The following is a 25484-nucleotide window of genomic DNA, read 5'->3' on the forward strand; positions in this document are numbered from 1 at the left end:
GCGGTAGGTCAAGCACTAGAATTATGTCTATAATCCTCCTTTGTCTCTGACTCCGCCCAGACCACTGGGAAGAGCTCTTTATATAGTGACACAGTCAATGATAGCTTATTCCCTACTGGTGTGGAAGCATTAGCTTAGCAGTAGGCCAATTATCATCAAGTAGTTTAGGGTCAGGTGAGGATCCTGGCCATAGGAACTTCAATTTCCCGCAAAATAAGAATATTAATTTAGAAAATTTAATCTTTTCTTAACCTCTGCTTGTTTTTATTTTGCTATAATTTTTGTATTCCATTTGCTGATTATTTTATTTTCTTAATTGTTTCTTTCCTGGCTGTCAAGGAGCATTGTAGTAGGGGTGGGCTTCACATCACAAACAAGGGCAGGTAGAGCCCTTATTTCTCTCAAGTTTTTCTTTCCTGTTTTTCTCCAAGTTTTTCTCTCTTTCATCTTTCCTGATGGCTCCCCCATTCTCCCCAAAATATTAAAGTAGAAACATGTCCCTGAGCAGTACCTAGTACCCCCATTTAATCATGGTTTGCCATCAGGGTTTTTCAGAAAACCTTCTTCACAGTCTTCCAATAAGAGGCTAGATTGGAAGTCAGTGTTTCTTGGCACTGCGCTGTGACAGCAAATCCCAAAACACCAAATCCCAAATGTCTTGCCAATGGGTTTCAGCCCTGGACAAGTTCACTGTGGATTCAGTGGGACCAAAGAAATCACAGTAGGATGTTCTTGAGGTGAAAGGGTTATACCCAACTTTATTTCCATGGTGGCAGGTCAGTCACTAAAATCTCACTCACTCAGAGCAAGTCTGTACACAGCAAGCCAGTCTCTGGCTCTGGGCCTCTCTGCCCGCACAGCCACCCTCTGGGCTCTGTCCTTGGCGCTGCCACCACTCATGCCTCTGCTCTGCTCTCCGGCAGCCTTGCAGCCCTGCCACTGTGTCGTGCAGAGCACTGGGTGGAGCTTTTTATATAGAGTCAGTAGCAATGTATTGCCCACATGTGTGTAGTGAGCTAGCCACCCAGGGCCAGGTGAGAATGCTGGCCACAGCAACTTTCATTTAATCCACACCATATATTTCATCTGAGCTGCATATGTCATTTTGTAGGTAGAGGATTTGAAATAGGAACATGTGCCTTAACAGAAGGCCCACTCTGGTATTCAGGTGGGCCACTGACTTTTCTCCCAAAGCAATAATAAATGAACCATTGAAATTCCAAAATTCCATAGAACATGGTTAGAATGGTAGAAACTTCTGTGGTTTGGAGTGATTGGATTAGCACAAAAATACAGAACATTGTTTTCTTTTGTTTTGTGTTAGAGCTGGTATTTTAGTTTTTATACAGTTTCTGAATAATGTAATTGCTTTTACCTACATACACACACACTGATTTGCCTCTCTAGACAAACTTTCATTTAATGCTTTTTAGAAAGAATTGGTTGCACTTTTCCTTGTAGTATAGAAGATGCTAGTAGATCTATTCTCAGATTTTTCTAGGATTTAAATAGGAAGGGTATAAACTGTTTCTGTGGTACCATGTATGTGGGGAAAATGGAAGTTCCTATGGCCAGAATCTTCCCGTGACCCTAAACTACTTGATGATGTAACTGACCTACTGCTAGGCTTACTGCTTCCACACTCATAGGCAATTGGCTATTATTGACTGAGTTACTATATGAAGAACTCTGCCCAGTGCTCTGGGTGGAGTCACAGCCGGAGGTGGATTATAGACCAGCAGATTACTAGATAGAGATGTGATTCTAGTGCTTGACCTACCACTGGGAGAATAAATCCAGGTATAAAAACTCCAAGAACGTTCTGTTGTCATTTCTGGGTCTTACTGAATCTATAGTGAACTTGCCTGGGGCCGAAAGGCACTGAGCAAAGTTAGACTTTCTTTTTTTTACCCTTTACCTCAGTCAAGATTTTTACTAGCCACTAACCTGCCGCATTTGCCTCTGGATCTTTCACATAATGTATCTTAGGTATGTGAATTCTGGTCATTTGTTGGATGAGAAAGTCCAAAGCACTAGAGAAGGGAACCATCTTGAAGCCTCAGGGCCGATAGTATTTGTGCTTTAACTTGGAATTATATATTTGTAAGTGGAATTGGATTTTCCATTTATTTACAAAGTCTCATGAGTCTGGTCCATCCTGAGCCACGTTTACAATATTTTTGAGAGGTCTTTTTTCTATTAGGCTTAAAAATTAAAGTTAATGTATGCACTGTTTAATTTAGTGTACAATTTATTATACCTATTCTCATTGTCTGCTAATGAACACATTACTTTTTAACACTGAGCTGGAACAGAGTTATAAAACCTCCATTTTTGGAGAGCTGCACTTGTTCTGCTCTGACCTTCTGTGGCCACTTGGAATTGCTGGGAGCCCCACGACTGACATGTACATTGGTTTGCTGCCACAGTGCAGTGACAAGAAACACTGACTTCCAATCTAGCCTCTTACCAGAAGACTGTGAAGAAGCTTTTCTGAGAAACCCCGATGGCAAACCACGATTAATTTATCATCGTTTGGAGGATGGAAAAGTCAGTTCTGACTCTGTCCAGCAACTGATTGATCAAGTTTCTAACCTGAGCAAGACCAACAAAGCCAACGTACAATTTGTAAGGTTGATTTTTTTTATTAAGATATCATTGATATACACTCTTATGAAGGTTTCACATGAAAAACAATGTGGTTACTACATTCACCCATATTATCAAGTCTCCCCCATACTCCATTGAAGTTACTGTCCATCAGTGTAGTGAGATGCCACGGAGTCACTTGTCTTCTCTGTGCTACAATGCCTTCCCCGTGACCCCCTCACACCATGTGTACCAATCATAATACCCCTTAATCCCCTTCTCCCTCCCCACTCACCCTCCCCCACCCCTTCCCTTTGGTAATCACTGATCCCTTCTTGGAGTCTGTGAGTCTGCTGCTGTTTTGTTCCTTCAGTTTTGCTTTGTTGTTATAGTCCACAAATGAGGGAAATCATTTGGCACTTGTCTTTCTCTGCCTGGCTTATTTCACTGAGCATAATACCCTCCAGCTCCATCCATGTTGTTGCAAATGGTAGGATTTGTTTCTTTCTTACAGCTGAATAGTATTCCATTGTGTATATGTACCACATCTTCTTTATCCATTCATCTACTGATGGACATTAGGTTGCTTCCATATCTTGGCTATTATAAATAATGCTGCAATAAACAGAGGGGTGCACATGTCTTTTTGAATCTGAGTTGTTTTCTTTGGGTAAATTCCTAGGAGTGGAATTCCTGGGTCAAATGGTATTTCTATTTTGAGTTTTTTTGAGGAACCACCATATTGCTTTCCACTATGGTTGAACTAAATTACATTCCCACCAGTAGTGTAGGAGGGTTCCCCTTACTCTGCATCCTCGCCATGATTTGTTCTTCCTTGTCTTTTAGAGGTTGGCCATCCTAACTGGTGGAATCTCATTGTGGAATATCTGGCAGCAGGTGAGTTGATGGTCTTTGGCCACCATCTTGAACTGTCCAGCTCCATTTTTAAGTTGGATTTCTTTTTGGGTGCTATTGAGTTTTTTGGGTTTTTCATGTTTAAGAATTTTTTTTTCTTTTTTTTATTAAGGTATCATTGTTATACACTCTTATGAAGGTTTCTCAAGAAAAACAGTGTGGTTATTACATTCACCCTTATTATCGAGTCCCCCCATACCCCATTGCAGTCACTGTCCATCAGTGTAGTAAGATGCCACAGAATCCCTATTTGTCTTCTCTGAGCCTCACTGTCTTCCCCATGTCCCCACACACACCATGCGCACCAATCATGATACCCAACAATCCCCTTCTCCCTCCCCCACCCCTCCCCTTTGGTAACTGTAGTCCCTTCTTGGAGTCTGTGAGTCTGGTGCTCTTCTTCCTTCAGTTTTGCTTCATTGTTATACTTTGAAAATGAGGAAAATCATTTGTTATTTTTCTTTCTCTACCTGACATACTTCACTGATCATAATACCCTTTAGCTCCATCCCATAAGGTTGATTTTAAGAACGTGCATGACCAAGGGAGGTGCTAGAGCAAAGGCCAGGAGGTAGGAGTAAGCCTGATGTTTGTGGAGAGGACGGAAGCCAGCATGGCTGAGCCGAGTGAGTGAGGGGAGGTTGGTAGGAGAGGTTAGTGGCAGCCTACCCTGCAGAACCTTGGAGACCATTTTAAAGACCTTGGTTTCATTACTTGGAGCAAGATGGAGGAGCCATCGGGACTGTCAGCAGCAGGAGAGATACTGTTGGGACAAGAACCTTCTCAGGCTGCTGTGTGGAGAACTGGCTGGTTTGGAGGACAGTGGGGAGAGCAGAGTGCAAGAGCTGTTGCAGTCATCCAGGTGAGAGGTGCTGGCGGCTGTGACAAGCGTGATGGGAGAGGAGGTGGTGAGAAACTAGATTCGGGATAAATTTCGGCAGCAGAGCCAATATGTTTCCTAACAGAGTAATTATTGACTATGTGAGAAAGAGAAGAATAAATAGCGATATGAAGCTAAAAAGAATATAATCTGTGAGTGGACAAATCCAATTATTTTGCGTTTTTTTTTCCCCAAACATAGAATCCTTCTATTTACTTGTTGAGTAAGGATCAGTTAAGGAAGAATCTTTTCATAGCAACCTTTCCTAAGAACATTAGGAAAAGCAAAACACAGAGATGAGTGTGGACAGAGATTTGTTGATCATCCCTAGATGCATGGCAGGATAATTTTTAAAACAGAGATTACAGGCTTTGCCTTACTGCACACTGAGATAACTTGAAAATGTTTATAATTAATGTTTGACACAGTTTTTATTTCTGTGCTCAGCCAGAAAATAAGATCAAATGTGAATACAAGTATTTTTCTTTACATCATGTAATATTGAAAAGATATCTTGAGACAGCGTAAGATTAAACAGAAAGAGCCTAATACAAAAAAAGTGTATTTTGATTATAATCTCCAAAACTACTTCATTCTCTGCTCTAAGATTTAATTATCTTAGTATCAGCTTAGTGGACTAGTATGAGCCAAGTCCACTAAGTCCCACAAGAGAAGATATTGACCCATCTTTCTGATCTTTATTCTACTTATATATATATATATATATATATATCACATTACAAAATTAATATAATAGAAGGATCAATTTATTTTATAAAAAATAGTAAAATAAGATCTATCATAATTAAATATGTAAATGTAGGATAAACTTTCATGCTGATTCACTTGATATGCTTTTTAAAACCATTGCCTTATTCTAATTTTATCAAATATCAATCATTTCTTTTTCTTGGCAGTACATATATTCATTACAGATAAGGCATTCTTCTCAAAACAAACCCAAAAGACAGCAAAATACCATTTGCATCTTTCTTTTTTTCTTTGTTTGCTTTTTGTTGTTGTTGTTGTTTTTATTTTTTATTTTATTTTATTTTTTTTTTTTTGAGAGGGCATCTCTCATATTTATTGATCAAATGGTTGTTAACAACAATAAAATTCAGTATAGGGGGGTCAACGCTCAATGTACAATCATTAATCCATCTCAAGCCTAATTCTCGTCAGTCTCCAATCTTCTGAAGCATAACGAACAAGTTCTTACATGGTGAACGAATTCTTACATAGTGAATAAATTCTTACATGGTGAACAGTACAAGGGCATTCATCACAGAAACTTTCGGTTTTGATCGTGCATTATGACCTATAAACAATCAGGTCAAATATGAATATTCGTTTGATTTTTGTACTTGATTTATATGTTGATCCCACATTTCTGCTATTATTATTATTATTTTTATTTTTAATAAAATGCTGAAGTGGTAGGTAGATGCAAGATAAAGATAGAAAACATAGTTTAGTGCTGTAAGAGGGCAAACGTAGATGATCAGATGATCAGGTGTGTGCCTATGGACTAAGTATTAATCCAGGCTAGACAAGGGCAGCAAGACATCCACGGATGCAGAAGATTTCTCTCAAAGCAGGGGGGGTGAGGTTCTGAGCCTCACCTCTGTTGATCCCCAAATTCTCACCTGATGGCCCCCCTGCGACTGTGCCTGTCTTAGGTTGTTCCTCCCTTGAGGAATCTTACCCGTCTCTGGCTAACCAGTCATCTTCCGGGGCCATACAGGGAAATGTAAAGTTGGTAAGTGAGAGAGAAGCCATATTGTTTGCAAAGGTTAGCTTTTTACTTCTTTGCAGATTTATGCCCTGTGGCTTCTATGCCCAGCACTTGTCTCGAGGTATCTTTACCACCTGGAGGAATTATGATACTCGGTAAATTTGATATGAGGCACGAATTCTATTTAAGGGTTGTAATTAGGAAGGAAGAAGAAAAGCTATAGATGTAGCATATGAAGGAAACATGGGAGGATTGATTATTTCTTTGACATATCTTCTTGTATAGTACCTTAAGTATGTATAGGTTTTAAACTACTAACTAATTTGCACACACATATTAACATAATAGGAATACGGTGACATAAACAAAGCAAATCTATAATTACCATCCATCTCCACTGAAGCCAAGAAAACCATTTAGGCACCCTAGGCTTTTGTGAAAATTTATCTATGATATGATGGATATTGTCCAACTGTACTTGAACCATCAGACAAATTAAAGCAGCCCATTTCTGGGATCTGTTCACATCCCATATGTTCTTTTAACCATAGATAGTCTATAGTCATGAGATTTTGGAGTGCTACACCTTGCACCCCTCCCAACTCCTGGTTGAGTTCCAACAGTACAGATCCGGTCAAATTCGTTGTCTCACTGTATGCACATGCCAGCCTAGACATCTCCCTCCTCATTCCTATGGCAAGTCCAGGAGACGGTGGGCTGGATGCAGCCCCAACTGCAGCATCGTCCGGATACCTGTGAAGGCTTTTTGATGATCATCCCCCGGCACAAGTCCTCCAGAGAGTGCTGATGCCGGAAGCTCCTCCTCATATCATATCTTAGTTCATTTTCTGGGTATCCAAGCTAGGCCTTGATCTTCTGCATAGAAACAAACAGACCCTTTGCCCACACTTTGACATGCCCTCTATACCACTGTGCAGAACTCATTGGAGGTCAGCACACAGGAACTGCTTTTTTTTTTTTTTTTTTTTAATTAAGAGAAAGGAATATTATCAGAAAAGAGTACCTCCATAGCTGATCATCTGACACCCTTTAAGTGATCAACATTAAGGATATTTAAAGCATGCGTTGATCTTTGATTTACCAATAGTTTTATCCTGTCAAGGAGTAATCCCCCTTTTCTTACTTTCTTTCTTTCTTTTAATTTTTAATCTACACTTACATGAAGAATACTATGTTTACTATGCTCTCCCCTATATCAGGTCCCCCCTAACAACCACATTATGGTTACTGCCCATCAGCTTAGCAAAATGTTGTAGAGTCACTACTTGTCCTCTCTGTGTTGTGCAGCCCACCCCCCCCTTTCTCCCTCCCCCCCATGCTTGCTAATCTTAATACCCCCCTTCTTCTTTCCCCCCATCCCTCCCTGCCCACCCATCCTCCCCAGTTCCTTTCCCTTTGGTACCTGTTAGTCCATTTTTGGGTTCTGTAATTCCGCTGCTGTTTTGTTCCTTCAGTTTTTCCTTTGTTCCTATACTACTCAGATGAGTGAAATCATTTGGTATTTCTCTTTCTCCGCTTGGCTTATTTCACTGAGCATAATACTCTCCAGCTCCATCCACGTTGCTGCAAATGGTTGGAGTTTTCCACTTCTTATGGCTGAGTAGTATTCCATTGTGTATATGTACCACATCTTCTTTATCCATTCATCTACCGATGGACATTTAGGTTGCTTCCAATTCTTGGCTATTGTAAATAGTGCTGCGATAAACATAGGGGTGCATCTGTCTTACTCAAACTTGATTCCTGCGTTCTTAGGGTAAATTCCTAGGAGTGGAATTCCTGGGTCAAATGGTAGGTCTCTTTTGAGCATTTTGATGAACCTCCAAACTGCTTTCCACAATGGTTGAACTAATTTACATTCCCACCAGCAGTGTAGGAGGGTTCCCCTTTCTCCACAGCCTCGCCAACAATTGTTGTTGTTTGTCTTTTGGATGGCAGCTATCCTTACTGGTGTGAGGTGATACCTCATTGTAGTTTTAATTTGCATTTCTCTGATAATTAGCGATGTGGAGCATCTTTTCATGTGTCTCTTGGCCATCTGTATTTCTTTTTTAGAGAACTGTCTGTTCAGTTCCTCTGCCCATTTTTTAATTGGGTTATTTGTTTATTGTTTGTTGAGGCGTGTGAGCTCTTTATATATTCTGGACGTCAAGCCTTTATCGGATCTGTCATTTTCAAATATATTCTCCCATACTGTAGGGTTCCTTTTTGTTCTATTGATGGTGTCTTTTGCTGTACAGAAGCTTTTCAGCTTAATATAGTCCCACTTGCTCATTTTTGCTGTTGTTTTCCTTGCCCGGGGAGATATGTTCAAGAAGAGGTCACTCATGTTTATGTCTAAGAGGTTTTTGCCTGTTTTTTTCCAAGAGTTTAATGGTTTCATGACTTACATTCAGGTCTTTGATCCATTTTGAGTTTACCTTTGTATATGGGGTTAGACAATGGTCCAGTTTCATTCTCCTACATGTAGCTGTCCAGTTTTGCCAGCACCATCTGTTGAAGAGACTGTCATTTTGCATTGTATGTCCATGGCTCCTTTATCAAATATTAGTTGACCATATATGTTTGGGTTAATTTCTGGGGTCTCTAATCTGTTCCACTGGTCTGTGGCTCTGTTCTTGTGCCAGTACCAAATTGTCTTGATTACTATGGCTTTGTAGCAGAGCTTGAAGTTGGGGAGTGAGATCCCCCCTACTTTATTCTTCTTTTTCAGGATTGCTTTGGCTATTCGGGGTCTTTGGTGTTTCCATATAATTTTTGAATTATTTGTTGCAGTTCATTGAAGAATATTGCTGGTAATTTGAGAGGGATTGCATCAAATCTGTATATTACTTTGGGCAGGATGGCCATTTTGACAATATTAATTCTTCCTAGCCATGAGCATGGGATGAGTTTCCATTTATTAGTGTCCCCTTTAATTTCTCTTAAGAGTGACTTGTAGTTTTCAGAGTATAAGTCTTTCACTTCTTTGGTTAGGTTTATTCCTAGGTATTTTATTCTTTTTGATGCAATGGTGAATGGAATTGTTTTCCTCATTTCTCTTTCTATTGATTCATTGTTAGTGTATAGGAAAGCTACAGATTTCTGTGTGTTAATTTTGTATCCTGCAACTTTGCTGTATTCCGATATCAGTTCTAGTAGTTTTTGAGTGGAGTGTTTAGGGTTTTTTATGTACAGTATCATATCATCTGCAAATAGTGACAGTTTAACTTCTTCTTTACCAATCTGGATTCCTTGTATTTCTTTGTTTTGTCTGATTGCCGTGGCTAGGACCTCCAGTACTATGTTAAATAACAGTGGGGAGAGTGGGCATCCCTGTCTGGTTCCCGATCTCAGAGGAAATGCTTTCAGCTTCTTGCTGTTCAGTATAATGCTGGCTGTGGGTTTATCATATATGGCCTTTATTATGTTGAGGTACTTGCCCTCTATTCCCATTTTGCTGAGAGTTTTTATCATGAATGGATGTTGAATTTTGTCAAATGCTTTTTCAGCATCTATGGAGATGATCATGTGGTTTTTGTCTTTCTTTTTGTTGATGTGGTGGATGATGTTGATGGATATTCGAATGTTGTACCATCCTTGCATCCCTGGGATGAACCCCACTTGGTCATGGTGTATGATCCTTTTGATATACTGTTGAATTCTGTTTCCTAATATTTTATTGAGTATTTTTACATCTACATTCATCAGGGATATTGGTCTGTAATTTTCTTTTTTGGTGGGGTCTTTGCCTGGTTTTGGTATTAGGGTGATGTTGGCTTCATAGAATGAGTTTGGGAGTATTCCCTCTTCTTCTATTTTTTGGAACACTTTAAGGAGAATGGGTATTATGTCTTCTCTGTGTGTCTGATAAAATTCCGAGGTAAATCCGTCCGGCCCCAGGGTTTTGTTCTGGGTAGTTTTTTGATTACTGTTTCAATTTCTTTGCTCGTAATTGGTTTGTTTAACTTTTGTGTTTCTTCCTTGGTCAGTCTTGGGAGGTTGTATTTTTCTAGGAAGTTGTCCATTTCTTCTAGGTTTTCCAGCTTGTTGGCATATAGGTTTTCATAGTAGCCTTTAATAATTCTTTGTATTTCTGTGGAGTCTGTCGTGATTTTTCCATTCTCATTTCTGATTATATTGATTTGTGTTGACTCTCTTTTTCTCTTAATAAGTTGGGCTAGAGGCTTATCTATTTTGTTTATTTTCTCGAAGAACCAGCTCTTGGTTTCGTTGATTTTTGCTATTGTTTTATTCTTCTCAATTTTGTTTATTTCTTCTCTGATCTTTATTATGTCCCTCCTTCTGCTGACTTTAGGCCTCATTTGTTCTTCTTTTTCCAGTTTTAATAATTGTGATGTTAGACTATTCGTTTGGGATTGTTCTTCCTTCTTCAAGTGTGCCTGGATTGCTATATACTTTCCTCTTAAGACTGCTTTTGCTGCATCCCACAGAAGTTGGGGCTTAGTGTTGTTGTTGTCATTTGTTTCTATATATTCCTTGATCTCTATTTTGATTTGTTCATTGATCTATTGATTATTTAGTAGCATGTTGTTAAGCCTCCATGTGTTTGTGAGCCTTTTTGTTTTCTTTGTAGAATTTATTTCTACTTTCATACCTTTGTGGTCTGAAAAATTGGTTGGTAGAATTTCAATATTCTGGAATTTACTGAGGCTCTTTTTGTGAGCTAGTATGTGATCTATTCTGGAGAATGTTCCATGTGCACTTGAAAAGAATGTATATCCTGTTGCTTTTGGATGTAGAGTTCTATAGATGTCTACTAGGTCCATCTGTTCTAGTGTGTTGTTCAGTGCCTGTGTGTCTTTACTTATTTTCTGCCCGGTGGATCTATCCTTTGGGGTGAGTGGTGTGTTGAAGTCTCCTACAATGTATGCATTGCAGTCTATTTCCCTCTTTAGTTCTGTTAGTATTTGCTTCACATATGCTGGTGCTCCTGTATTGGGTGCATATATATTTAGAATGGTTATATCCTCTTGTTGGACTGAGCCCTTTATCATTATGTAGTATCCTTCTTTATCTCTTGTTACTTTCTTTGTTTTGAAGTCTATTTTGTCTGATATTAGTACTGCAACCCCTGCTTTCTTCTCACTGTTGTTTGCCTGAAATATGTTTTTCCATCCCTTGACTTTTAGTCTATGCTTATCTTTGGGTTTAAGGTGAGTTTCTTGTAAGCAGCATATAGATGGGTCTTGCTTTTTTATCCATTCTATTACTCTATGTCTTTTGATTGGTGCATTAAGTCCATTTACATTTAGGGTGACTATTGAGAGATATGTACTTATTGCCATTGCAGGCTTTAGATTTGTGGTTACCAAAGGTTCAAGGTTAGCTTCTTTAGTATCTTACTGCCTAACTTAGCTCGCTTATTGAGCTGTTATATACACTGTCTGGAGATTCTTTTCTTCTCTCCCTTCTTATTCCTCCTCCTCCATTCTTCATATGTTGTGTGTTTTGTTCTGTGCTCTTTTTAGGGATGCTCCCATCTAGAGCAGTCCCTGTAGGATGCCCTGTAGAGGTGGTTTGTGGGAAGCAAATTCCCTCAGCTTTTGCTTGTCTGGGAATTGTTTAATCCCGCCATCATATTTAAATGATAGTCGTGCTGGATACAGTATCCTTGGTTCAAGGCCCTTCTGTTTCATTGCATTAAGTATATCATGCCATTCTCTTCTGGCCTGTAGGGTTTCTGTCGAGAAGTCTGATGTTAGCCTGATGGGTTTTCCTTTATAGGTGACGTTTTTCTCTCTAGCTGCCTTTAAAACTCTTTCCTTGTCCTTGATCCTTCCCATTTTAATTACTATGTGTCTTGGTGTTGTCCTCCTTGGATCCTTTCTGTTGGGAGTTCTGTGTAATTCCATGGTCTGTTTGATTATTTCCTCCCCCTGTTTGGGGAAGTTTTCAGCAATTATTTCTTCAAAGAGACTTTCTATCCCTTTTCTTCTTTCTTCTTCTTCTGGTATCCCTATAATACGAATATTATTTCTTTTGGCTTGGTCACATATTTCTCTTAGTGTTGTTTCATTCCTGGAGATCCTTTTATCTCTCTCTATGTCAGCTTCTATACGTTCCTGTTCTCTGGCTTCTATTCCTTCAATGGCCTCTTGCATCTTATCCATTCTGCTTATAAATCCTTCCAGGGATTGTTTCACTTCTGTGATCTCCTTCCTGACATCTGTGATCTCCTTCCGGACTTCATCCCACTGCTCTTGCATTTTTCTCTGCATCTCATCCCACTGCTCTTGCATTTTTCTTTGCATCTCATCCCATTGCTCTTGCATTTTTCTCTGCATCCCTGTCAGCATGTTCATGATTTTTATTTTGAATTCTTTTTCAGGAGGACTAGTTAGGTCTGTCTCCCTCTCAGGTGTTGTCTCTGTGATCTTTGTCTGCCTGTAGTTTTGCCTTTTCATGGTGATAGAGATAGTTTGCAGAGCTGGTACAAGTGACCGCTGGAAGAGCTTCCCTTCTTGTTGATTTGTGGCCTTCTCCTGGGAGAATAGCGACCTCTAGTGGCTTGTGCTGGGCAGCTGTGCGCAGACAGGGCTTCTGCTTCCTGCCCAGTTGCTATGGGGTTTATCTCCACTGTTGCTGTGGGCTTGGCCTGGCTGGTGCTGTTTCTCCAAAATGGTGGAGCCCTGTTGCAGGGGGAGCGGCCGGGAGGCTATTTATCTCCATAAGGGGCCTCTGTGTTCCCTGCTGCCCAGGGGGTTAGAGTGCCCAGAGATCCCCAGATTCCCTGCCTCTGGTCTAAGTGACCTGTCCTGCCCCTTTAAGACTTCCAAAAAGCACTCTCCAAACCAAAACAACAACAGCAACAATGAGAGAGGGAACAGAAAGAAAAAAAAAGGAAAAAACACGCGATTTTTTTTTCTTTGTCGTCAGGTGCCGGTCCCAGGCACCCGCTCACTGGTCCTGCTGCCCTGTCTACCTAGCACCAGGGTCCCTGTCCTTTCAAGGCTTCCAAAAAGCACCCACCCACCGGTCCCGCAGGGAAAGAACACTCAATATTCTTTGTCCTCAGGCGCTGGTCCCAGGCACCCGATCACCAGTCCCACCGCCCTGCCTCCCTAGCTCCGGGGTCCCTGTCCCTTTAAGCTTCCAAAAAGCACTCGCCAAAAAGAGAGAAAAAAAGGGGAAAAACGCGCGATTTCCTCCGTCCTCAGGTGCCGGTCTCAGGCACCCGCCCACCATTCCCACAGGGAAAAACGCAGGATATTCTTTGTCCTCAGGTGCCAGTCCCAGGCACCCGCTCACCAGTCCTGCCGCCCTGCCTCCCTAGCACTGGGGTCCCTGTCCCTTTTAGGCTTCCAAAAAGCACTCGCAAAAAAGAGAAAAAAAAAAGGGGGAAAAACGCACGATTTCCTCTGTCCTCAAGTGCCGGTCTCAGGCACCCACCCAGCGGTCCCGCAGGGAAAAATGTGGGATATTCTTTGTCCTCAGGCGCCGGTCCCAGGCACCCGCCCGCCTGTCCTGCAGGGAGAAACGCGTGATATTCTTTGTCCTCTGGCACCGGTCCCAGGCACCTGCTCACTGGTTCCGCCACCCTGCCTCCCTAGCAACGGGGGCCTGTCCCTTTAAGGCTTCCAAAAAGCACTTGCCAAAAAAAAACCGCTCCGGTTTCTTTCCACCTCCCGGGAGCCGGGGGGAGGGGCGCTCGGGTCCCGCCGGGCCGGGGCTTGTATCTTACCCCCTTCGCAAGGCGCTGGGTTCTTGCAGGTGTGGATGTGGTCTGGATGTTGTCCTGTGTCCTGTGGTCTCTATTTTAGGAAGATTTTTCTTTGTTATATTTTCATAGCTCTATGTGTTTTTGGGTGGAGATTTCCACTGCTCTACTCACGCCGCCATCGTGGCTCCGCCTGCATCTTTCTTTTGCTGATTTATAGCTTTACTAATATAAAAATTTGATTTTGGTATATTTTGAAGATCATATATATTGAGTGGTATAAGCACCTAAGACAAAGTTTGGACACAAAAGCAAAAAAAGTATACTTTTTTGTTTTATTGCAACATTGTTCACACTAAATACCTTGTGTGAACCTTGGACAGGTTACATTGCTTGCCTCAGTTTCCTCATCTGTAAAATGGAGGTGATAGTAGTGTCTCCTTCTTGGATTGTTGTGAGGATAAGTGAGTTAATATATGTAAAATAGTTAGAACCATTCTTGATACATAGACACTATAAAACTATCCACCACCAGCCACCTCCTCTAGTTATTGTTTCTTCATGTTGTTAGACTCTCTTTTTCCCCCAGATCATTGAGCACTCAGGAGATCCCACAGAGGGAGTATATAAAACTTACATCTCTGTAGAAAAATTATTAAACAGGTAAATATGCATTCCTTATAAGATTTATCCATAATCTTTTAAGACTTATTTTCCATAAAATTGGGTTTTCAAAAGAAAACCACTTATTTGTTTTGAAAACAATACCCAGGGAGACCACCATTGTTTCTGGTGGTCATCTATCCTGTGGCATTATCATAGTAGTATTAGTACCAGGTATCTTTATCTCTCATCTGTCTCACAAAGCTATTTGATTCTTCAATACCTGTTAAGTATAAAATAGATTCCAGAAGTGCTGGATAAAAAGTTTAAGCACAGGCGGAGCCAACATGGCGGCGTGAGTAGGACAGTGGGAATCTCCTCCCAAAAACATATATATTTTTGAAAATACAACAAATACAACTAATCCTAAAAGAGAGACCAGAAGACACAGGACAACAGCCTGACTACATCGACACGTGCGAGAGCCCAGCGCCTGGTGAAAGGGGTAAGATACAAGCCCCGGCCGGCAGGACCCCAGCACACCTCCCCCCAGCTCCCGGAGGGATGTAGAGGGAGCCCAGGACTGCTAAACACCCAGCCCCAGCCACCCGTACCAGAGCGCAGACACAGTGCATGCATGGAGGGCTGGAAACTAGGGAAATAGGGCAGCAAGACCTCTGAGCGGGTGCGGAAGCTGATGCCCCTGTAACAAAGAAAAGCCAGTGCTCTTTGAAAGTCTTAAAGGGACAGGGACACCACAGCTAGATGGAAACAACACAGGTCACAGCCCAGTGGCTGGAAATTACCGGGAAAACTGGGTGCACCAACCCCCTGGGCAACAGCTCTGAGACCCCTCATAGAGGTAAACAGCCAAACAGCCCCCCCCCTAGTCCATTAACCCTCCTGGCACTGCGAAAGCAGAGAAACAGCCTAAGGCACAACATGCCCACAGAAAGGCAGAAAGGAAAATTCCTACACTTCAGCTGGGCAAGACAAAGACCCAGCCTACACGCAATTAACCAACACAAGCCACTAGGGGTCGCAGTTGTCCCAGTAAAGAAAGGCCAGTAGCAAGTGAAAAGTTTGGCCCTCCCAGCTGACAGTCAACAGCACCTGTCAACATGAAAAGGCAAAAAAATATGATCCAGACAAGACTAACACAGACAGCTTCAGCATCTGCTACATCTTCCCCTGAGAAGGAACCTGGGGAGATAGATTTAGCCAGTCTTCCTGAAAAAGAATTCAAAACAAAAGTCATAACCATGCTGATGGACTTGCAGAGAAATATGCAAGAACTAAGGAAGGAGAATACAGAAATAAAACAAGCTCTGGAAGGACTTCAAAACAGAATGGACGAAATGCAAGAGACCATTAATGGTCTAGAAAACAGAGAACAGGAACGCAGAGAAGCTGATGCAGAGAGAGATAAAAGGATCTCCAGGAATGAAAGAATTCTAAGAGAGCTGCGTGACCAAACTGAAAGGAACAATATACGCATTATAGGAATACCAGAAGAAGAAGAGAGAGAAAAAGGGATATAAAGTGTCTTCGAAGAAATAATTGCTGAAAACTTCCCCAAACTAGAGGAAGAAATGGCCTCTCAGACCACAGAGGTACACAGAACTCCCATGACAAGGGATCCAAGGAGGGCAACACGAAGACACATAATAATTAAAATGGCAAAGATCAAAGACAAGGACAAAGTATTAAAGGCAGCCAGAGAGAAAAAAATGGTTACCTACAAAGGAAAACCCATCAGGCTATCATCAGACTTCTCAACAGAAACCCTACAGGCCAGAAGAGAATGGCATGATATACTTAATGCAATGAAACAGAAGGGCCTCGAACCAAGACTACTGTATCCAGCACGAATATCATTTAAGTATGAAGGAGGGATTAACCAATTCCCAGACAAGCAAAAGTTGAGGGAATTTGCCTCCCACAAACCACCTCTTCAGGGCATCTTACAGGGACTGCTCTAGATGGGAGCAATCCTAAAAAGAGCACAGAACAAAACACCCAACATATGAAGAAGGGAGGAGGAGGAATAAGAAGGGAGAAAAATAAAGAATCATCAGACAGTGTATAATACATAAACAAGTGAGTTAAGTTAGACAGTAAGATAGTAAAGAAGCGAACCCTGAACCTTTGGTAACGACAAACTTAAAGCCTGCAATGGCAATAAGTTCATACCTTTCAATAATCACCATAAATGTAAATGGACTGAATGTACCAATCAAAAGACACAGAGTAATAGAATGGATAAAAAAGCAAGATCCATCCATATGCTGCTTACAAGAGACTCACTTGAAACCCAAAGACATGCACAGACTTAAAGTCAAGGGATGGAAAAAGATATTTCAGGCAAACAACAAAGAGAAGAAAGCAGGTGTTGCACTTCTGGTATCAGACAAGACAGACTTCAAAATAAAGAAAGTAAAAAAAGACAAAGAAGGACATTACATAATGATAAAGGGCTCAGTCCAAGAAGAGGGTATAACCATTATAAATATATATGCACCTAATACAGGAGCACCAACATACCTGAAATAAATATTAACAGAACTAAAGGAGGAAATAGAATGCAATGCATTCATTCTAGGAGACTTCAACACACCACTCACTCCAAAGGACAGATCCACCAGACAGAAAATAAGTAAGGACACAGAGGCACTGAACAACACACTAGAACAGATGGACCTAATAGACATCTACAGAACTCTACATCCAAAAGCAACAGGATACACATTCTTCTCAAGTGCACATGGAACATTCTCCAGAATAGACCACATACTAGGCCACAAAAAGAGCCTCAGTAAATTCTAAAAGATTAAAATCCTACCAACCAACTTTTCAGACCACAGAGGCATAAAACTAGAAATAAACTGTACAAAGAAAGCAAAAAGGCTCACAAACATATGGAGGCTTAACAACATGCTCTTAAATAATCAATGGATCAATGACCAAATCAAAATGGAGATCCAGCAATATATGGAAACAAACGACAACAACAACACTAAGCCCCAACTTCTGTGGGACATAGCAAAAGCAGTCTTAAGAGGAAAGTATATAGCAATCCAAGCATATTTAAAAAAAGGAAGAACAATCCCAAATGAAAGGTCTAATGTCACAATTCTTGAAATTGGAAAAAGAAGAACAGATGAGGCCTAAGGTCAGCAGAAGGAGAGACATAATAAAGATCAGAGAAGAAATAGATAAAATTGAGAAGAATAAAACAATAGCAAAAATCAATGAAACCAAGAGCTGGTTCTTCGACAAAATAAACAAAATAGACAAGCCTCTAGCCAGACTTATTAAGAGGAAAAGAGAGTCAACACAAATCAACAGTATCAGAAACGAGAAAGGAAAAATCATGACGGACCCCACAGAAATAAAGAATTATTAGAGAATACTATGAAAACCTATATGCTAACAAGCTGGGAAACCTAGAAGAAATGGACAACTTCCTAGAAAAATACAACCTTCCAAGACTGACCCAGAAAGAAACAGAAAATCTAAACAGACCAATTACCAGCAACGAAATTGAAGTGGTAATCAAAAAACTACCAAAGAACAAAACCCCCGGGGCCAAATGGATTTACCTCAGAATTTTATCAGACATACAAGGAAGACATAATACCCATTCTCCTCAAAGTTTTCCAAAAAATAGAAGAGGAGGGGATACTCCCAAACTCATTCTATGAAGCTAACATCACCCTAATACCAAAACCAGGCAAAGACCCCACCAAAAAATAAAACTACAGACCAATATCCCTGATGAATGTAGATGCAAAAATACTCAACAAAATATTAGCAAACCGAATTCGAAAATACATCAAAAGGATCGTACACCATGACCAAGTGGGATTCATCCCAGGGATGCAAGGATGGCACAACATTTGAAAGTCCATCAACATCATCCACTGCATCAACAAAAAGAAAGACAAAAACCACATGATCATCTCCACAGATGCTGAAAAAGCATTTGACCAAGTTCAACATCCATTCATGATAAAAACTCTCAGCAAAATGGGAAAAGAGAGCAAGTACCTCAACATAATAAAGGCCATCTATGAAAAACCCACAGCCAACATTATACTGAACAGCGAGAAGCTGAAAGCTTTTCCTCTGAGATCGGGAACTAGACAGGGATGCCCACTCTCCCCACTGTTATTTAACATAATACTGGAGGTCCTAGCCACGGCAATCAGACAAAACAAAAAAATACAAGGCATCTAGATTGGTAAAGAAGAAGTTAAACTGTCACTATTTGCAGATGACATGATACTGTACATAAAAAACCCTAAAGACTCCACTCCAAAACTACTAGAACTGATATCGGAATACAGCAAAGTTGCAGGATACAAAATCAACACACAGAAATCTGTGGCTTTCCTATACACTAACAATGAACCAGCAGAAAGAGAAATCAGGAAAACAACTCCATTCACAATTGCATCAAAAAAAATAAAATACCTAGGAATAAACCTAACCAAAGAAGTGAAAGACTTATACTCTGAAAACTACAAGTCACTCTTAAGAGAAATTAAAGGGAACACTAACAGATGGAAACGCATCCCATGCTCGTGGGTAGGAAGAATTAATATCGTCAAAATGGCCATCCTGCCCAAAGCAATATACAGACTTGATGCAATCCCTATGAAACTACCAGCAACATTCTTCAATGAACTGGAACAAATAATTCAAAAATTCATATGGAACCACCAAAGACCCCAAATAGCCAAAGCAATCCTGAGAAAGAAGAATAAAGTAGGGGGGATCTCACTCCCCAACTTCAAGCTCTACTTCAAAGCCATAGTAATCAAGACAATTTGGTACTGGCACAAGAACAGAGCCACAGACCAATGGAACAGACTAGAGAATCCAGACATTAACCCAGACATATATGGTCAATTAATATTTGATAAAGGAGCCATGGACATACAATGGCAAAATGACAGTCTCTTCAACAGATGGTGCTGGCAAAACTGGACAGCTACATGTAGGAGAATGAAACTGGACCATTGTCTAACCCCATATACAAAAGTAAACTCAAAATGGATCAAAGACCTGAATGTAAGTCATGAAACCATTAAACTCTTAGAAAAAAACATAGGCAAAAACCTCTTAGACATAAACATGAGTGACCTCTTCTTGAACACATCTCCCCAGGCAAGGAAAACAACATCAAAAATGAACAAGTGGGACTATATTAAGCTGAAAAGCTTCTGTACAGCAAAAGACACCATCAATAGAACAAAAGGAACCCTACAGTATGGGAGAATATATTTGAAAATGACACATCCGATAAAGGCTTGATGTCCAGAATATATAATGAGCTCACATGCCTCAACAAACAGAAGACAAATAACCCAATTAAAAAATGGGCAGAGGAGCTGAACAGACGGTTCTCCAAAAAAGAAATACAGATGGCCAAGAGACACATGAAAAGATGCTCCACATCGCTAATTATCAGAGAAATGCAAATTAAAACTACAATGAGGTATCACCTCACACCAGTAAGGATGGCTGCCATCCAAAAGACAAACAACAACAAATGTTGGTGAGCTTGTGGAGAAAGGGGAACCCTCCTACACTGCTGGTGGGAATGTAAATTGTTCAACCATTGTGGAAAGCAGTATGGAGGTACATCAAAATGCTCAAAATAGACTTACCTTTTGACCCAGGAATTGCACTCCTAGGAATTTACCCTAAGAATGCAGCAATCAAGTATGAGAAAGACCAATGCACCCCTATGTTTATCGCAGCACTATTTACAATAGCCAAGAATTGGAAGCAACCTAAATGTCCATTGATAGATGAATGGATAAAGAAGATGTGGTACATATACACAATGGAATACTACTCAGCCATAAGAAAAGGACAAATCCTACCATTTGCAACAACATGGATGGAGCTGGAGGGTTTTATGCTCAGTGAAACAAGCCAAGCGGAGAAAAAGAAATACCAATTGATTTCACTCATCTGTGGAGTATAAGAACAAAGGAAAAACTGAAGGAACAAAATAGCAGCAGAATCACAGAACTCAAGAATGGACTAACAGGTACCAAAGGGAAAGGGACTGGGGAGGACGGGTGGGTAGGGAGGGATAAGTGAGGGGGAGAAAAAGGGGTGTATTAAGATTAGCATGCATGGGGGGGTGGGAGAAAAGGGAGGGCTGTACAACACAAAGAAGACAAGTAGTGATTCTACAACATTTTGCTACGCTGATGGACAGTGACTGTAAAGGGGTGTATAGGGGGGACCTGGTATAGGGGAGAGCCTAGTAAACAAAATATTCATCATGTAAGTATAGATTAATGATAAAAAAAAAAAGCAGTTCCTGTGTGGTAACCTCCAATGAGTTCTACACAATGATATAAAGGGCATATAAAAGTGTAGGCATAGGGTCTGTTTGTGTTTATACAGAGGATCAAGGCCTAACTTGGCTACCCCGAAAATGAACTAAGATATGATATGAAAAAGAACTTCCAACATCAGCACTCTTGGGAAGACTCATGCCAGAAGATGACCATCAAAAAACCCCAACAAAGATCCACGCACTGCTACAGGTGTAGATGCACTCATCCCACCAGTTCCTGGACTTGCCATGGGAATGAAGAAGGAGATATCTAAATTGGCCTGTGCATACAGCAAAACAACAAATTTGACTGGATCTGAACTGTTGGAGCTCAACCAAGAATTAGGAGAAGTGCAAATTGTAGCGCTCCAAAATTTTACAACTACAGACTATTTACTGTTAAAAGAACATATGGGATGTGAACAGTCCCCAGGAATTGGTTTTTTTAATTTGTCTGATTTCTCTCAGACTGTTCAAGTTCAGTTGGACAATATTCACCATATTATAGATAACTTTTCACAAATGCCTAAAGTGCCTAACTGGTTTTCTTGGTTTCACTGGAGATGGCTGGTAATTACAGGTATGCTTTGGTTATGTAACTGTACTCCTATTATGTTAATGTGTGTGTGCAATTTAAATAGTAGTTTAAAACCTATACATGCTGAAGTTACTCTACAAGAAGGTATGTCAAAGAAATAATCAATCTTCCCAGGTTTTCTTCCACCTGCAAATTCTATAGTTTTTCTTCTTCCTTCCTAATTATAACCCTTAAGTAGAATTCGTGCCTCATATCAAATTTACTGAGTATCATAATTCTTCCAAGTGGTAAAGACACCTCAAGACAAATGCTGGGCATAGAAGCCACAGGGCATAAAATATGCAAAGAAGTAAAAAGCTAACCTTTTCAAACAATAAGGCTTCTCTCTCACTTACCAACTTAACATTTCCCTGTATGGCCCCGGAAGATGACTGGTTAGCCAGAGACGGGTAAGATTCCTCAAGGGAGGAACAACCTAAGACAGGCACAGTCGCAGGAGGGCCATCAGGTGAGAAAATGGGGATCAACAGAGGTGAGGCTTAGAACCTCCACCCCCCCGTTCTGAGAAATCTTCTGCATACATGGATGTTTTATTGCCCTTGTCTAGTTGGATTAACACATAGTCTACAGGCACACACCTGATCATCTACATTTGCTCTCTTACAACACTAAACTATGTTTTCTACCTTTGTCTTGTATCTACCTACCACTTCAGCATTTTATTAAAAATAATAATAATAAAGAGAGAAATGTGGTATGCACATATAAATCAAGTATAAAAATCAAATGAATATTCATATTTGAACTGACTGTTTATAGTCCATAATGCATGATCAAAACCAAAAACCTCTGTGATGACTGCCCTTGTAATGTTCACCATGTAACTTATTCACTATGTAAGAATTTGTTCTCCATGTAAGAACTTGTTCGTTATTCTTCAGAAGATTGGAGACTGACGAAAATTAGGCTTGGGGTGGATTAATGATTGTGCAGTGAGCATTGACCCTCCTATACAGAATTTTATTGTGGTTAACACCCATTTGATCAATAAATATGAGAGATGCCCTCACAAAAAAAAAAAAAAAAAAGTACACACTTCCAGTTGTAAAATAAATAAGTAACCGGGATGTAATGTATAGCATAAGGAATATAGTCAAAATATTGTAACAACTTGGTATGGTGATAGCTGGTACCTAGAATTATCATGTATATAAATGTTAAATCACTGTGTTGTACACCTGAAACTAATGTAATACTGTGTGTCAACTACCCTTCAATAAAAAAAAATAATAAAAGTTTAAGCAAAGGAAAATGGTCATCCTATTCAGTACAGAGTCTCCTCAAATTCTTTGTGCATCTTGAATGTTTGTAAATTAGAAAAATCCTCATAATTTTCCACTGTGTTATCCCTAACAGCATAGAGGGGGGAGAATACACCTCTGAGTGTCTTGAGGTCATTGATCATAGTGGTGTCTTGGGCTGAAAGCTCCTATGATGTCTCAAGTATTATCTTGAGAATTTGTGTGAGTTATATATTCTGCTTGATATTATACCTGTTTATTTTTAATATAAAAATCATTTAAAATTATTTATCATCAGAAATGTTAACAAGTAAAGGGGTACAATAGGAATATGTCTCCTGTTTAGCCCAAGATTGCCCATACCTGCTGATACCTCTCCCAGGGTCCCTAGGACTCTTTGAGAGGTAAGGGGTTCACTTTTTCTAATTAACTTGCATGATCAGAGATAATTTATCAGAGAAAAAGAATGAGCTCGCAAACGTTATATGTCTTCAAACAACACACTTGTATTTAGTGTTCTTTAGTATAGATTGACATAATCAATTTTGGTCTTCTCAACAATCTTACAAATTTCAGGACCAAGATAAAATAAATTGAGCAGAATAAATGGCAGCAAGTGACATATTTGCCATCTTTACTGCTCAAAGGATAACATATTTTCAGTGATATAATATAGATGTTAGAGCAGAGAGATCTGATATCAAGAAACCCCATCTTAGTAATGGGATTCTCACAAAAATGTAGAGTGGCATATTTCTTAGGCATTGACACAATCTTTAAAATTATTCACCAGCTAGATACAACCAAAGATATTGTGTAACATTTCTCAAAAAGCAGATTCCATAGGAGTCAAAATACCCTTCTAACTTTATTTTTATTATTTTAATATTTCTTTATTTTTATAGTTTTGAATTATCTTGTAGTTACTATACAAAGGCCACAGATTGGACTGGCCCTCCTCGGAAGGCCCTCTGTAGGCCTTGTGTGGTGACACTGCAAGGTCTTTCCATTCTTCATTCATTTCGGGTGTTTGCTCTTGGTGTTTAGGACAGCCTGGGCTTTGAGAACACAGAGCTGGAGACAAAGGATTTGGGCAATGAAGATTCTATTCCAGAAGAAGATGATTTGGGTAATGTTCTGTGGGACATATGTGATGAACGAGAGCAAATGGAAGCTTTTCAACAGGCTACAAATTCAGCCCATGAGTTGGGATTCGAGAAAGTAAGCATTTGGAGTATTGTTCCAACAAAGATGAGTCACTACCGAAAGGCTTTATTATGACTGTGTTTTCAACTAAATATAGTCAGGAGTAATGATTGTGTTTGTGTTTGTGTTTGCCGTCATTGCTTGACTGTCCAGGTGGAGACATGTCTTAGGTCTGCCTCATATGAAAGATATGTGAGATTCAAATATACTTAGGATCATCAAATATTTTTAATTATAGATTAGGATTTATCAACCACATGTTCTTCATGCTACCATCAGCAATTCACCAGACCAAGACTAGGATAGCTAAGAAACTTGATTAAAACAGTAAGACTGTCTTCCAATTCTTGGAAGAATCAAAATATCAAGCATTCAGAAAATGAAGCATAGTAGTTAATGCAGTAGGCTCATCAGCATCCTTAAATATCTAAACAAATTAACAGAATTTGAAGTGCACAAAAAAATCAGTGTCCATGTTCAAAAACCACTTGATAATATTTAGAAATTAATGTAAGAACTAATATTTTGAAAAATAATACCATAGCTGTCACTAACAGCTGTATTTTTATAGAAATTTTATAATTGACAATGTTTATGTTGTCATCCCACGATTTCCTAACTAGATTTTGATCAAATTATTTAGCCCTCAACTTTGACTCTCTTGTCTGTAAAATGAGACTAACAACTAGTACCTACCTCACAGGGTTGTTGAAAGGACTAAGCCAGATAATGCACACGAAGCACTTGACACAGTACCTGGTACATATTAAAGGCTACATTGTTGTTATTTTATAAATGAGGAACCTGAGGCTCACATTGTGGTTTGCCTAAAATCTCACAGGGAATAGATTGCAGATCTGAGATTTGAACCTAAGTCTTCTGACTCCAAATCCTTTTTTCTATGGCAAGAGGCCTTAACTTGGGAACCATTGGTCTATAAATGGGTTTTATGTGAGACCATGAACTGAACTGTTAGGATTTACAAGGTCATAAATCAAAAAGCCCTTTACTTCTTGAAAAGCATCATTGCCATCAGAATTATTTGTGTTCCTGGGGAATATATTCTGTATTTAGATATGACAAAATCATTGATTGAAAAATTATACCAAGTAATTATTTATTGTAGTTTCTGGGAATGTCTGCTACCCTAAAGCTAGCCACTAACTACTTATTACATACTCTTTTAATTCCTTATCACTTAGATCACTGTACACTGACTGAGCATCTCACCTCTGAAGATAACTTTGGAAACTCCCAAATAAATCAGAGATGTTTCCATTTTCTGAGTGTGTGCTTTTCAGCTTTGAACCAGTTTTAGGTGTGTGGGGAAAGCCTGAGAGAGATGGCTTCTTGGACTTTGCCTAGAGGTCACTCAATTTCAGAAAAATCTCAGGTGGCCTGGCCTAGCCTGATTCGCTGCAGCAGGCTGAGAGACTCCAAGGCCTCAGATGAAACCTGCTTTTGTTTGGACCTTTTCTCAGAAATCCCTGGGAACTGGATAGCATCTAGTTGTCCTTTGATGGAGAGATTGAGGATGCTTGCCAGCATACAGAGAAATACAGTGGCCTTGCTACATATTATGCAAAACATCTGAACATTGCAAAACCTCATGAGCATCTTAAGTGTTGCCCCTCATCCATTAATTTACTGCAGTACTACGTGTAGAAGAAATGGG

General features: G+C 39.9%; 1 protein-coding gene across 1 annotated transcript in view; it reads left to right on the top strand.

Annotated features, from left to right (window-relative positions):
• Positions 1-25484, top strand: part of NPHP3 (nephrocystin 3) — a 168156-nt gene that overhangs the window by 129023 nt on the left and 13649 nt on the right. The window contains 1 exon segment of the mRNA XM_073230493.1: positions 23651-23824. Within this exon segment, the coding sequence (XP_073086594.1) occupies positions 23651-23824 (174 nt within the window).

Source organism: Manis javanica, chromosome 3 (assembly GCF_040802235.1).
Source record: "Manis javanica isolate MJ-LG chromosome 3, MJ_LKY, whole genome shotgun sequence".
Taxonomy (NCBI): domain Eukaryota; kingdom Metazoa; phylum Chordata; class Mammalia; order Pholidota; family Manidae; genus Manis; species Manis javanica.